This window comes from Dromaius novaehollandiae, chromosome 3 (genome assembly GCF_036370855.1).
Source record: "Dromaius novaehollandiae isolate bDroNov1 chromosome 3, bDroNov1.hap1, whole genome shotgun sequence".
Lineage (NCBI taxonomy): Eukaryota > Metazoa > Chordata > Aves > Casuariiformes > Dromaiidae > Dromaius > Dromaius novaehollandiae.
This window is the reverse complement of record NC_088100.1, coordinates 68,216,714-68,231,690: the sequence shown is the minus strand read 5'-3', so window position 1 is coordinate 68,231,690 and position 14,977 is coordinate 68,216,714. Positions and strand designations below refer to the sequence as shown.

The following is a 14,977-nucleotide window of genomic DNA, read 5'->3' as shown; positions in this document are numbered from 1 at the left end:
CCTGTGAATGTTTTTCTTCTCCACTTTCATGTGAACTAATCAAGTAATAACTAACTGGATACAGCTGACACTGGGTGGAATGACTTGTTTGTTAACAGTAAAGAAAAAAAATCAAGGCCTTTTTTAATGTATGTTTCACACAGTGTAATAGTTATTGCTCATGGATTCTAAAAAAGCAAGGCTTTTCTACACTGTTGATTTGTTGAATATATTGGCATTTTGATTTGTACTATTGACACCTGCCGTGTTTTGAACTGGAATATTCAAGTATTACGGACTTGCTCTGGTTCATCGGTTTCCAGCTAAATGTCATTTGGTATAGCACCTTCTTCATTCACTGTTTCCTCCTTTGCTTGCACACTGCAGTTTTGCATAGACTAAAAAAAGCAAAGATTAACAAAAAGGAGTTTATAGGGGAGAAGTGTGTTGAAGAAAGAGCAGGAGGACACTGAACTTCCAAAGAACAAAAAATGGCAACTGGAGAGATACAACAAAAGCTTTTAAACGTCTGTTGAAACTGTGCCAATAGTTCTTACTATGTTTTTTGCTGATAGCATTGGCTATCATAATAGATAGGATTTTCTCTTTAAGAAGATTTAAGAAGATAGGATTTCCAGTGCCAAGAAGACAACAATAACTGGAAAGAGATGTTTTTCCAAAGGCAAGCATCTCATGCGCCTGTTTCTGAATTGTTATCCACATATCTTTACAGTATGTGGGTTCTAAGACTTTATCAAAGAAGCTATGAGTTATGGACTCCTCTTTCTGCCAAAAGAGAGGAGGCCGCAAGGCCTCCTAACGTGATTCAGCCTTTCTTTTCAACAAAGAAGAAATGGCTCACTCCTCCCAGACAAATTAGTTTTAGTGTCACTTACAAACTGGTATACACATCATGTTGTAGTTCCTAAGCTGTTTCTACTTATTATTTCTAGAATTAAAGGGAAGATTTGTCAGTCTCCTTAATGAGAAACTTGATTAGAAACACAATACTCACTTTGACTCTTTTACTGAGGTGCAGTTGAGCAGAACAGAGTAGTGCCCTATGCAAATTTTAGTCAAGAAATGTAACCTTGAAAAGAAAAAAGAAGAAAGCAAAACTTAGAAATATCCTGAGGTCTTTAAAGGTTTGACCAAATTTCTTGACTCTGTCAAGGTGTCTTTTTTATGAAGGTTGTTAGCCCACAGTAAGTCCTTGGCATTATATTACACTGGCATTTTAAGAATTTTTTGGCATTGTAAGAAAGCACTAGCTCATTGTTACTAGGTATTAATGAGCAAATTTGTTGTCGATTTGATAGTAGATTGACTACATTTTTCTCTAGAAATGCAAAAATCTGTTATAGGATGACTTTAAGTCAAACAAGTAGCTCTTATGACTTAAGAGTGTACTACCTGTAAATACACAAACACAAATCTTCAAGGATTAGAGCTGCTTATATCCTGGCAGAACATCACAGGACTCGAGCTGGGAAAGGCTTAGGTGATACAACAGTTATCAGAGTCACTTTGAAGCTGTTGAAATCTTCAGCTTTTGTTCCTGCAAATGCTCTCCCAGAAAAAACTTGAAAGTTTTAATAGGTCATATTTTGTATACAGGAGTGTCTTTAAGACTGTGATGCCATTTTTCTCAGGGCATTATTCCTGGTCTATATCTAAGACCGTTTGGCTTCTAATGGCAGCTGCTATCTGTATGATCTTTCAAACTTCTAAAATGTCTCCCTTGAGTTTTGTTACAAACTGTAAAGACCTGTTTAGTTTCCCAGTCTCTCTAACACTAACTTTTCTTCCCTATTTAAAGTAGTGCATTCTTTTCTGAGTTTTTTGGAGCATAAGAAATAATAGATTAATTTCCTATTGGCAACAATACAGCAGGGCATAACTTCACTTGTGATTGTTCTTGCTTCAAATCTCTCTCTGTGCTGTTAAGTGGATGTTTTTCCCCTTCTGAAGAGACCCTGTTTTAGGGCTCCCATCTCCCCTATCTTAAAAAGCAGCAGACTACAAACCTGATTTTCCTAATTTGCATCTACAACCTCAATCTCATCCACATAACAGACTTTTTTTTTCTACTGCAATTAAGTCACCTTACTGCTAGCTGAGTTTTTCTCAGCCATTCTGTTCAGTTACTAAATTTTCTGTTCCATTTCACATATAGACAGAATTAATGAAATAAAACTTCATGATTCTATTTAAAACTTTTTTCCCATTAAGTGACCTGTAGTTCTTTTCCAGGCTTTGCGGTATCCATTTTTCTCATCTTTCTCCCCAGTACACAATCCTAGGTTCTTCTGAAACAGTTTGGGAACAGCAGTTCTGGGAACACCAGCCATTCACTTGTTCTCTCCTGTGAAAGGAGTGCTGAAGCTTCTTGAATGAAAGGGAGTAAAGTATACTTTATGACAGAAGTAAAATAAGGCACATGGTGTCCCATTGATTTGAGAGGAAAAATCTCTGTAAGATTCTGTGGGAATCCTTTTACTAGGAGCTTAGATGTGAACATGAAAACTTCCTTAGTTGCTTGATGGTTTAGATGACTGACTAGCTCAAACCCAAGACTTCAGTCAAAGCAAATGAGTAGAGGGAGAGTCTTTGTGGAAGACTATAGGATTTCTTTTTACCAGCCATCCTCATTGATGAAGGTTAGGCAACAGATGGGAGATGGTTTCATCTTCCCTTGTGGAAGGTTGCATACCCCTTGGAAATAAAACCAGAGGCATAAAATGAATAATGCGTTCTTAGAGCTGAGGCAGATAGGCCCCAAAGGGCTAGCTACTCTGAAGGGATGTATCTGAAATTGGAGCTTGTGTTATATGGTTTCAGAAAAGGACAAATGAAGTGAAATTCCCTAATTTAAGAGCATATTTAGACAGTAGTTTTAACCTATAAATACTGTTTAAATAGGCAGAAGTTTAGCCACTTATACATCGCCATAGATAATTACACTTTTTTAGCAAATTTACCTCTGTGAAGTATAGCAAATCATTTATTAGAAATCTGAAGTGTGTTCCAGTACATCTTTATGGCATGGCTCCTTAGATTTTATTCTAGAATGTGTTACATGTTATTGTCTCTATAGTCAATATTAATTTCTAGGTGTTATGCTATTTAATCTGTATAGTGTCCTAAAATGTGTCTCCTGCCCATTGATATTAAAGGAAGATTTTTATGAGCATCTTCTCTCACACTTGCTTTCTCTTTTTCCCCAGTGCTGCAATACTGATTAGTTTTATGCTTTCTGAGTAGTCCACAGAAATCAATAGGACTAATGAGGGTGCATAAAGATAAGCATGTAACTCTCTTTCAAGGGAAGGGTAAATATATTATGCGAGTCTCTTATCCCAGTTATTTTGTTCTGTAAACTCTCTTATCTTTCTGTTTGAACATCTTACAGTTGGATATAGAATTCCAGATCTTACCTAAGTGGGCACAAAGAACTGCTTTGATTGTATTGTATTGTAATATATGAAGGACAATCTTTGACCTTCTTTTCTGCCACAGTGCATTGATAACAATTTTTTTCTCCCCATTCTTATGATCTTTCTCAGCTTGCTTTCCCTCTTGGCTGACTCTCTTTTCCCCATTGACTTACATCTTTCTTATGCCCCAGCCATCTCATTTCTGGTCATTCTTTCATCTCTCTAGGTTGCTTAGTCTTATACTTTGCCGCCTTTTCTTTTCTTTTTTTTTTTTTCAATAACATCTTCCGGGAAAGAATCATTTTTACATTTAAGCTTAAATGACCATCCGTTTAAGTTTAGACACCTGTTTTCAGTGCAATATGTTATCTCTTATTCAGGACACCATCTGTGGGGCACCATTTTTATATTTAAGAGCTTTTACGGTAATTTTGCCTTTTGGACTTAGAGTATTTCATAGAGGATCTACCCTGCTTTTGGTATTGGCTACGTTTGCCACAATCTCAGCAAGTCAGGGTTGTTGGTATAATCAGTGCTTCATAGACCCTCAGTGTCACTTTTTTCTAGATCTTTTAAAAACAGAGCTGTTTTCCTCCTTTTCTCCTTAGTACCTCCTTTATTTTACTAAGGACTGAAGTTAGATTTACCAGGCGTTAACTTTTTTTGAAGGTTGGTACTACATTTTTTTTTCTTGGTACATTCCCAGTATTTTTTATCTCTTTTTCAAAATAAATTTAAATTAATCTGATAAATTCATTACCCGGCTTCTTGTTGTCTTTAGAAGCATGCTACTTGGAGTTAATGATCTGTAGACATTCATATTTCCAAAGTATTTCCCTATTGCCTTTTATTGCTAATTATTTTTATAAGCTTTTTATTAGTTTGATTGCCCAAGTATCTCTCTTCTTGTTCTAAAGAGAGTTTGTTTGGTTTTTTTTTTTTGCAAGAAGCACAGCACCTCATCCATTATGAAATCTCGATACTCTCTGCTTATTTTATTCTTTCTGTCTCTTTCATTTTATGGTTTATTTTCTTTGTATTATGATAAAGTTTTTATTTCACCATAAACCCATCAGCTACCATTAATTGAATCTGCAGTTCTGTAGTACTTACCTTTATCTTAAAAGCCTGACTTGATTCTTGGGTTTTCATGCAGGATATTTTCTTCTTTAGAAGTCCATTATAAAAAAAACAAAAAACACTCCATGCACTTTTTTTAGAGTTATTAGTTTGGTTTATTTTCACTGTGATGTCTCCAAGAATTCTCTGTTGCCTTATCAAGTGTCTTCTGTTAGCCTTTGCATCAGGACTGGTTCATTTCTTTGTTTTAAAGGAATTAGCTCATACCCTTGCATTCTAAGCATCTCTTCCTCAGTGCTTAGTTCCCTTGCCAAGTTCCCTTATTTCCAGTTTTCCCTTTCCTTTCTTGGATGCTGGTTCTTTGGTTAGAGTGCTTGTTTTCTTGCTCATACTTACCACCCCAAAATGAAGGAAAACTTCTAATGCATGTGCAACCATTTGCAGTAAAGTCCTCTCTCAAATATTCACATCAGGATTTCTAGCACTGATCAGGAAACAGGAATCCAGCTGACCCAGAAGACATTACCTCTGACTATTTTAGCATCCTTTGGCTTTCATATTCTGATCATTAGTAGTAAATATTTCTACCATGACAATACAGAGCTCCACAAGGATCAGAGCTGCGCTTTGAGAGCTTTACAAACATGGTTCCTTGTATATTTACTCTCATACTTCACTAATATGGTTTTTCTTTGCCCAGAACAGAACTTAAGGATCTCATCAAGTCAGTGTTACCACAGTCAAGTTAAGGCTGAAAGAGGTTTTTCATTAAAGCGTTTTATTTCACAGGTACAACAGGCTAAGGGCAAATACAGTGAATCTGCATTACTTTGCTTTGGGTCAGGGTATGCTGTAGAAGCCACTCTCTCGATCATCCCCATTTGCTACCTTTTTGTTCACATCCCAGACCGATGTCAGAGCACATGAACTACATTTCTTTGGGAAGATATGCCCCTGGAGTATACCTAATATGCTGTAACATACATGGACATTCAATCCACAAGAACAAACTACAGCTAGTCTGAAATAAAATCCCTGGAACATGCTTATTTTGACCTTTGGCTCTCAGAACTGTTTTTCTGCACGCATCCACTCCTGTTGCACAGCACAATGTGCTAATGTAACCACTGTCTTACTTGGTCAGTTTTGTGGCTCAGTCATTGCAAGATATCTGCAGTACCATGGTATTGAATCTGAAGTCCTACAGACATTGTGAACAGTTATGCAGCTCCATCCCTCCACTCTTTACCCATCTGCTGTATCCATCTATTATGATATTTCAGCATCCTTTCCATTATTCATAGTACTGTCATTCAGTGCAGCCAAATCTCCTCTGAACTCATTTTGATATTGTTTGTACTTTATTCAGAGATGCTGAGATAATTCAACCTTTTTCACATCTTCCAAAAACTGTAACATTTCTTTAATGTCACCAGTGTTAGAAAATTTTTAACAAAGCCAATTTTAAATTTGAAACAAATAATCTCTGGTCTTGGCATTACAAATGTGAAAACTATATTGCCATGTACAAGAGCTTGTTAACATGTATGTTTTGTGTAGCCTAGAAAAAATCAGATTTTCTTCATAAAAAATTAAAGACACTGTTTCCTTAGTTATTTGTATTTGTTATTTGTGAAATAAATACAAAATTTTAGTTTTTGTCTAATTTGCTTTGGTTTGTGCCTTTTTGATGTAAAAATAAATACCAAGATGGCTAAATATTTCTATGTACATATATAACTGAACTTATTTACTTACAGAACTTATTAAACTTCTCATACCTTCAGATTCTGCTGTTCTTCTGCAACAGTAGAAATTGTAAATGAAAAATAAAATCAGTAGGTCTGAAATAAAAAGATACTAGTGGAATAATTTCTATTAGTAGATTTTTAACTATTTAGATTTCAGCGCTTGACTTTTTTCGTACATTCGTAGGGTTTTTTTTTTTTTAATGCTAGCATTGAATAATTCATGCGACTTGTAGGTGTTAAGATTTTTGTCCATATAGTTTATTTAGTTAAGAGCAAAATACGTAACCAAGGAAAGCCATCATGCCAGCTCTATAAACAAATATATGTATTTTTGTTAGTTTTGTGTAGGCTGCTTAAACTGAAGAATATTCTACCGGCATTGTATTTGCCGTGTACTTTTGAGAGCTTCACTTAACCCATCTAACCTTTCTAGTATAAACCCTACTCTAGTGACTTTTGAAAGCTGATTACTCCCTGTATTTTACATGAAGTATTTCATGTTGATCACTGTTCATTGAATGTATAAAAATTGAAAAGCTGAAGTTATGCATCTGAATGAGAGAATGCTGTAGAGGTTATTAGCTGATTTGCTTCAGCTCTTCTTTCCCATTGATCCATAAAACCAGCTTTCTGTTCCAGTTGAAAATACGTAAATCTCTATATATGATCACTAAACTTAGCACATGACTAGACATTACTTATGTCCTTATCCACATTGTGACATGGTGTAAGAACTAGTGCAATCTCCAAAAATCTTGCAGCCTAGCTGTGTAAACTCAAGGCAACAAAAAGTGCACGGAAAAGTAATGAAATACACCACATTTCAGGAGTTAGTCATTGTGTCCGTCCTCCCCCACAGCAGCAATTGTTGAAGACACTTTCCTGAGGGCAGAGTTACAATGTGCAGGCATGTTAGAAAGTGCTTCTTTAAAAGCAAAATGCAAAAAAGTGGAGGGAAGTGGCAGGGAGTAATGCACTATGAACCAGATTAGGAACAGAGCTTTAGGGAAGTGAGAAGTGCATGGAAAAGAAAACTAAGAAGAGATCTACAACACTTAAGTGTTTTATAACATTCTGTTTAATGAAGCTTTATGAGGCTGCTTTATCTTTTAGATGTTGATTCAGTTGAAATGCAGTAGAATTTGTTAAGAAAATTAATTCAGGCTATACAATGAGCTCAAGTAAATTACCTTCAGTTATTTTAAAACTGTGTACTTGTGTTGCCTGGAACGCGTTAAGTAATGATTTGCTTTTGAAGTGCTGAAGCTTCACTAAGGCAATAAATCAGCTGCTAGAATTACTTATTTTTGGGTACCCCAGTGGTTATAGGCATTACTTTGTTATTTAACATGCTCTTTGACTACCGCTTGTCAGAGAAAATGAATTTTGTTGGCTGTCTTGAAGTTGTAAAATTCAGTTAATAGATTTGTAAGGTCTGCATAGTAAGGTTGGTTTGGGAGCTATTGTTTAATTTAAACCAGCAGGGGTGAATAACAGTATATTAATCAAGAATTAATTATTTGCAGTGAATTACAAATTGAGAGCTTGACTTCATAACATGCTGAGAATTTTCTCCTTAGTAAGGTATTTATGCAGGGTTTTGGTCTTAAGCCTGTGAGTAATCCCTCTGAAATGATATGAGACTACTTGTTTGGCTGGGGCCATTCATCATTTTGCGGAACAAAAAGTTGCCTAAAGAGTTGCCTGCCTGAAAGCATAAGTGTTGAATAATGTATAACCAAGTAAGGATCAGACTTTTGCTGGTCAAAAAGTAATTGGCATGGTGGTCCTAAACCACTTAGACACATTTAAATTATTACTTATCTATTCTGACAGGGTAGTTGGCATGCACATTTTTGTATGTAATGTGTGTTCATCCACCATTCAGGTATTCTGTGTTAGAATTTAAAGACCTGAAAATATAAGAGGAAGCATTCATAGAACATGTCACAGTGGATTATTAAACTTGAATGGGCATTGTAAGGAATTGCTGTAATGCCAGTAACAATCGTTATACTTGGGTATATTTTGAACTGAAGCTGGATTTGTGATGTCTGTCAGTAATTTGATATAGATTGAAGAAGTCAGTGACAAAAAGCAGAACATACTGCCCAGAATCCTTGAAATAACAACAATAAATAGGCATATTTTACCCCGGATATATTTTTTATTCTGCTTGCTTGCTTCCGAGTTTTATGCTTGTTGTGTTGGATTTATTGTTGTGTTCACTAAGTGCATAATGTTTCTCTTGCACAACAGAACAGTAGTATGGCAAATGAATCAAACAGGATTTTGAAAATCTGCAGATGTTATAACTGGTCAGGCCATGAATTAAACATGCATTGTAATTGGAAGCTCTCAAAAATCATGCTGGTTAGTGTTAGAGAAACTTAATTTGGCAGTAGCTCTACAAGGGAAGTACTTAATAAGCAACAAGTATTAAAAGTCACCAGAAAAGATTAACTGGAGATATTCTTTCAAAGGAGCTATCTTTACTTGCTACACCAAAAGTCTGTGTCATGCAACACCCACTTAGCTAGTCGGATGTTATTGAAACACCCACCTGTCTTGTCATCTCAAGGAATGAATGATAATTTTGCGTACCTAAGTGGCACGCCAAAAGCGTTCCTGGTAATACTCACTGAGCTTAAACAGTTTTATGTAATGCTGGATTTGGTTTGTTATTATAAAAGTGCTTGCCAGAAAACTTGCATTTTGTAGCTTGAACCTTCACATTATCCAGATTAAATACATCAAGACAAGAATGAGCCTAATGTAGACATCCTTTAGAGGAAGAATATTATGTGTTAGACTGGAAAATAAAAATTTTGATCATGGAGACTGTATTGCTAGCTGTATCTTTATAAAACCACCTGCATCTAAAGTAATTTTTGTTCTGGAAGACTTCTGTAGCACATTAATTCCTAGATCTTGTGAAGACCAACAAAATAAGAGATTTGCCTAGTGTTTTTAAACTTGGAGGATACTTGAATTATGCCCTTGGGCCTCTCTCTGAATTGCTAGCATACTGTAGGGTAAAATGAATAGCGAGAAGCGATTTCACCTGCCTGCTTACTTCCTCCGGAATCAGGGAGGCTTTGAGGTGGCCCATGCAGTTAGCTGCACAAGGACTTGTTTAGCGAGGCTTTCTAAATGGCTTCAAATAAGAATAAGCAAAGCATATGAATTACAATTCTTACAAAGTACTATTTTGAAGGTAACCAAATACCATTAAGTGAATACTATGAATGTTTATCTTAATCTACTTTGACAGCAACCCAAAACACTGGCTTGGTTATGCATGCCTTTTTTTTTTTTCTTTCCTCCTGGGCAGCATGGAATGGGATTTTTGGGTGGCTAACCATGGAATGATACTAATGGCTTTCTTTTTTCTCTTCACATCCCATTCTTTTCCATACCTTTTGTCCATATCCTCCCTTTTTTTCCTCTGTTTTGTTTGCCTTATATGATTTTGACACCCTTCCATTCTACAGTGTGACCAAGATCAGTGCATTCAGAGCACTAAATTCGTTTTGCAGGCTGCTGCCACCCCACTACTACAGAGTGAGCCCAGCATAACTAGTGAAGAACTACCTTTACCAGGAAAGACTACTATCAGTGGGCCTTGTGCAACCCTAACTTTAGGGCAACCAACACCACCATCTTCCATGCCAAATCTCACATCAGATTCAGGTTTGACAGACATGATACCATTAAAAGAGGAACACGAAGGTCATCAGTTTCTTACTCCTGAAGAAGCTCCATCACCCCCTGGGATGCTGCCAAGTGGAAGTCCTATTACACACAGCCATACAATGCACGTCCTGAGTCTAGCCAGTCAAGATTCATTGCATGAAGACTCAGTACGTGGTCTTGTGAAGCTTAGCTCAGTTTGAACAGCTTTTTTGATGACATTGCACCATTTCATGGTGTCTATACAAATCTTTACTCAACAGGAATGACACTGTAAGACTTTGTAACATGCCTATATAACGGAAACTTTACCGCATAATGGAGTCTATTAAAAAGACATTATTTTTTCAAAGGAGCTATGGCATTTTTTGACCAGGTTGTTAACGGTTGTGCTTTGATGGTGACTACATTTTATTTTTAAGTAAAACCAGAAGCAGTCAATAATCTTGTTTTTTGAAGTTTGGGTAAAGTAAGTTGGAATTCAGCCTGTAGGAAAGACCTTTGTACAGTACAAAAGAGAGAGACTCTTGGATGTAAGTGTCATGCTCTGTGTTCTATGCTGTTGTATTACACACTTGTAAAGGCTTACCACACTTGTGGCCAGAATGATATGCACTTACATGTTATGCTACTAATATTTGAGATAGAAAATTACCATTCCATTTGTTAATACAAAAAAAAAAAAAGACTACAGATATGGGTTGCATGCCACGCTACAGTATGTGTTACAGTGGTGTTGGTATTAAGAGAAAGTGCTGCTTTTTTATTTGTGACTTTCCAAGTGCTGTTTCATTTAAAGACAGTGCAACAAACAAACTAATGGACTATATTATTTTTTCAATTTATTAAAGTTTATTTTAAATTAATCAGTGGTGCCTAGAAGATGGAGAATTACTGATTTGATCATGTTACATATCATTTAACCTTCTGTTTAAGTGTTTACAGTGAGGTATTGTGTTGTGCCATACCACAGATTCTTCCACTCCCTGATGTGATACAATTGCCTGTGGACCTCCAATAAAATGACATCCTCTATTTCTTGGACATGTGTACAGTTATCCTTGCACAGTTTTCCTGGGGAAAGAGGGGAAAATTATGATTTGATGACACAGTTTGTAAAGGCTTTAATTTGAATATATTTACAGAATGAAACCAGAGCTAGGGAGGAAAAAATTATTATGATTAGTGTCACTTCAGCATCTTTTATGGTTTTGTTTGAGATGTATATTTGTTCCCACAAGAAGTCTGTATTTGGGGACAGTGGACTTAGCATCTGCTTGCACCTTACTCCTATGCTTCTTGTAATGTGGCTAAAGAGTGAGGGACTTAAGGCTCAAGACAGAGAGAGACAGGTTAATGGAGTAAAGTTGAATGGTAAATGATACACTGTAGCTGCACACTGGCCATCGCGCTTCATTTGTATTTTCCTCTATTATTTTAAATGTAAATGTTGATTTCAGAGATTTCTTCTGTGCTTTTATTTGTGATCGAGTAAGACACAATGAACAGGATAAGGAGATTTTTTTTTTCAGTGATAGCTGAAGAGGACCTTAGTTAAACTGAGAAAGCTTAGTAGCTGTGATACTGTATTTGCCTTGCTTTTCAGGATGTGGAACCTGGATTCTTCTTTTCTCAGGACAGACCAAGTTCAGTATGTGCTTTATCTGATGTTTCTATTGTGTGAAAGTGTTTAGCAATTAAGAAATACGACATTTCTGTATTGTTCATGCATCGTCATTCACTGACATCAAGCTAAAAATCTTTTTATTTCTATTTTTGTTGTTGATATTGAGGACAGTCAGCCTGCAGAAATTCAGCCACCCATGCTATTGAAATATCAGACAAGATACTGGCAAAGACTGTCCTATTCTAAGATTTCATTAGGAACTTGTGTCTATAATTGATGATGCCAGCTTTGATCTAATTCAGTGTGTAGAAAATAGCAACACTTTCTTGCCACAACTGCAGTAATGGTCCATAGAAGAACCTGTGGACAGATAGGTCTGTCCCAGCTGTTGAATCCCCCTGTCAGCTCTTTTTTAATGCTGGGGTGGTCCCAAGTTCTTTCCACCAGCCAAACCCGGGTGACTGACATTTTCCCAGTTGGCTGGTCTGCCATTAAATCAGTGCTTATTTCTGAGTCTGCTCTCTAAGAGTTGGTCATGCTCATCATCTTGATTTTGTCTTTTACCTGATAATGATAAAGATCATTATTTTAAGCAAATTATTGTTTTAAAGTCTCCCTGCAATACCTGAGGGACCTCATGCTTCCACAAATACCAGCATTTGTGTATCCGTACCACTAGCAAGTAGTGCAGAAAACTGCACATTAGCTGTATGCACATGTGTATGTCACATTAGTGACAGTTCTAAATAGAACAGAAGGGAGGAAGAGAGGATTGCAGAGAGGGCTTTATGCTGTTTTCAGTGTGGGCTTTTCACCATCACTTTTTGAACCTTCTGTTTTGTTTGTAACTGAAAAATAGGAAGTATCTAATAAAATTAAAATAGATGTGCTACTTTAAACAGATGTGCTAGAGTTATGTATTTGATCAGGTGTCTTTTCTTCAGTCATTAAGGTGGCGGTCTTTTTTTAAGTGTTGTCTATATTTTTAAGGTTGACATTGGCAAATAAAGTTTGTCTATATTTCAAGTTTCTCTATATAGATATTTATATCGCCCTTATTTTAAATCTATTTTCCTACCCATCCCAGTCTTTTTTTTAAATGGTGACGTCTCTAACCTCCCTGACACAACTGCCTTGCGAGGACATCTGCTGGAAAATTTTGGAACTAAGTCCATTAATGCCTGTGGTTGCATAGTTGCAGTCTTTGATTAACAGGAGATGGGGATTTAGCAGCAGGTTGATTGAAGAGGTGCCTCTAAAAGGATTTTCAGTCTGTTCCCCTCCACCTCCATCACAACTGTCTTCTGTCATGGGAGCTTGCTTAGCTGGAAATCGTACCTACATCTGGAATGAGTCAGCAAAGTCACTGTTCATCTCCTGCTCTCCAGCTTGCTTTATTTTTGACTGTGATTACAGAGCGTGCACACTAGGCATTCAAAACCATAATCCGAGGCAATACTGCAGAGGTGTTTTTTTGCTATGTTTCTTTTCTCTGACAATTAGTATACTGGTATTAAATTGTTCTTTTTATGTTCATCTAATTTCTAAATGTGGAATCTAAGTGAAAGTTGATATTTACACAGAAGTGAATATTTATTTCTGCTTAAAAGTCTAAAATCTTTGTGTAGAAGCTGGTTGGTTTATCTGATAAAAACTGTTCTGCTTTGGGTTTTTTTAATAATGATTTTTTTTTCCTTTCTGGATATCTATACAGTAGAATATTCTATGTAGAATGAAATTCAGTGCTTCATAAAATGTTCTTAAAGGCTTTCTCAAAGACATCTTTATTTTAAAAGGGAATTTTATATTCATACCAGTTAAACAGTAATGTGTTGTAATAAATGTCAGAATATTATTGTATTTTTTATATCAGTGCATCCTTTATCAATTTCTCATCTGTTCATATTAATTGATGATACAGGTAGATATATTTGTCCATAAATTGCTTAATATATTCATTAAAATTAATTTTACAGGTGAAGATAAGCTGTTTTGGAGTTGATCCTAGTGGATTGTGGCGGACAGATGAATGAATTTTTTGCCTTAAACATTTCTTGGTGCATGGGGTGCAGGCAGGCCACAACCCCGAACAAGCCATCTGTCCCTGGCGGAAACAGGACTGGGCTGCTGCGACCCCCGAGATGGTCTCCCTGCGACCACCCGGGACACACCGAGCCTGCACTGAACCAGACCACGATCAGCAGAGACTTTGGGACCTGGACTGTAAATTATTGTCCGTTTTTAGCACAACTTCCATAAAACTTGCTTGGCATGAGTGGCTAAATTTGTTGAAGCCTTAGGCCACACTCCCTAGTTCAGTGAGAAAGGGCCCCAGAGCTGGTGCAGGCGGGAATGATAAGGGAGTTACCAGCAGTTTGCATTCCTGTGCACCACTGAAACAGTGCTAATTGCTGGAGTTACCACCTCTTTGTCAGGACCTTGAGAGATGATGGCGGGACCCGAGGAATGAAGACACACCTGTTGGCAGAAACTGCAACAGTAAAGATAAGGGAGAAAAGAAACAGCCTGCCTAGGAACAACAATGAGACCCAATAAGGAGCAGGAGACCCCAGACTCAAAAATTACTATTGGTCTGAACTACCACGTGGAGGGGGGGGAACTTAATTTGAAAAAGCTGTAATTGCCCAGGGATCTCTTTGTTCAGGGTCCCTCTTCGGAGGCACCCAACTCGAGCTGTAACCACTGCGTGCGTGCCATTGCAATTTATTTATTTAATTTGCCTTGATTTTGGCTCCGAGCTTTTCAGCGGGAACCTAGGGTCAGACCCTGCTCGAGTTGTAATTACTGCACGCGCATCGCCAAAACTTACACCCAGGGTGAAGAGGACCCACCTACCACCAGACAGGAGCCCCCCCCACCGCCGAGACTCCCAAAAGAAGAGGACCAACGGGACGCCGCTGGATCCACGGGTGGTGATATCTTTCTCTCTCTCTCTCTCTCTCTCTCTCTCTCTCCCTCCCTCCCTCCCTCCCTCCCTCCCTTTTTCCCTCTCTTTTGTTGAATGTTGGTAAGATCTGTTTGAAACGTGTGGCACGGGACTTGTCTAGCTAGTTGTAGTATTCGCCATTGAATTATCCTATTTGACCACATGCCTTATCTTTGTGTTAATAAATCTTAAAACTGGTTGGCTGGTGTCGTTTCACCTTAATTCAGTCCAAGGGCATCACGAACTTGGTCGTTGGTCCCAAGGGGAGGGAGGTCGTCCTGAACGACTCCTTTCGGGCCGCGACATGGATGAATAGAAGAAGCAAACTGATTTCATAAATCCAAAGACCTACATGCAGCATGTGTTACAAGGGAGATGACCAGCTTGTGATAGTAGTGGAGAGATTTTGTATCTTTTACAGTCTATGCAATGAGTATAATGGTTTACAGTAAGTAAATTGGTG

The 14,977-nt window shown here is 37.3% G+C and overlaps 1 protein-coding gene across 7 annotated transcripts in view; it reads left to right on the top strand.

Annotated features, from left to right (window-relative positions):
- The window catches only part of ZDHHC14 (zinc finger DHHC-type palmitoyltransferase 14), a 123,929-nt gene extending 109,217 nt beyond the window's left edge, over window positions 1-14,712 (top strand). For 3 of the 7 annotated variants that reach the window (XM_064509105.1, XM_026122173.2, XM_026122174.2), the window contains one exon: window positions 9,742-10,984. In XM_064509105.1, the coding sequence (XP_064365175.1) occupies window positions 9,742-10,143 (402 nt within the window). In that variant the 3' untranslated portion in view covers window positions 10,144-10,984. Of the gene's footprint in view, window positions 1-9,741; window positions 10,985-13,543 lie in introns of those variants that run through there. The other 4 variants (XM_026122176.2, XM_026122177.2, XR_010388398.1 and 1 more) reach the window with 3 other exon arrangements.
- The last annotated feature ends 265 nt before the right edge of the window (window positions 14,713-14,977 follow it).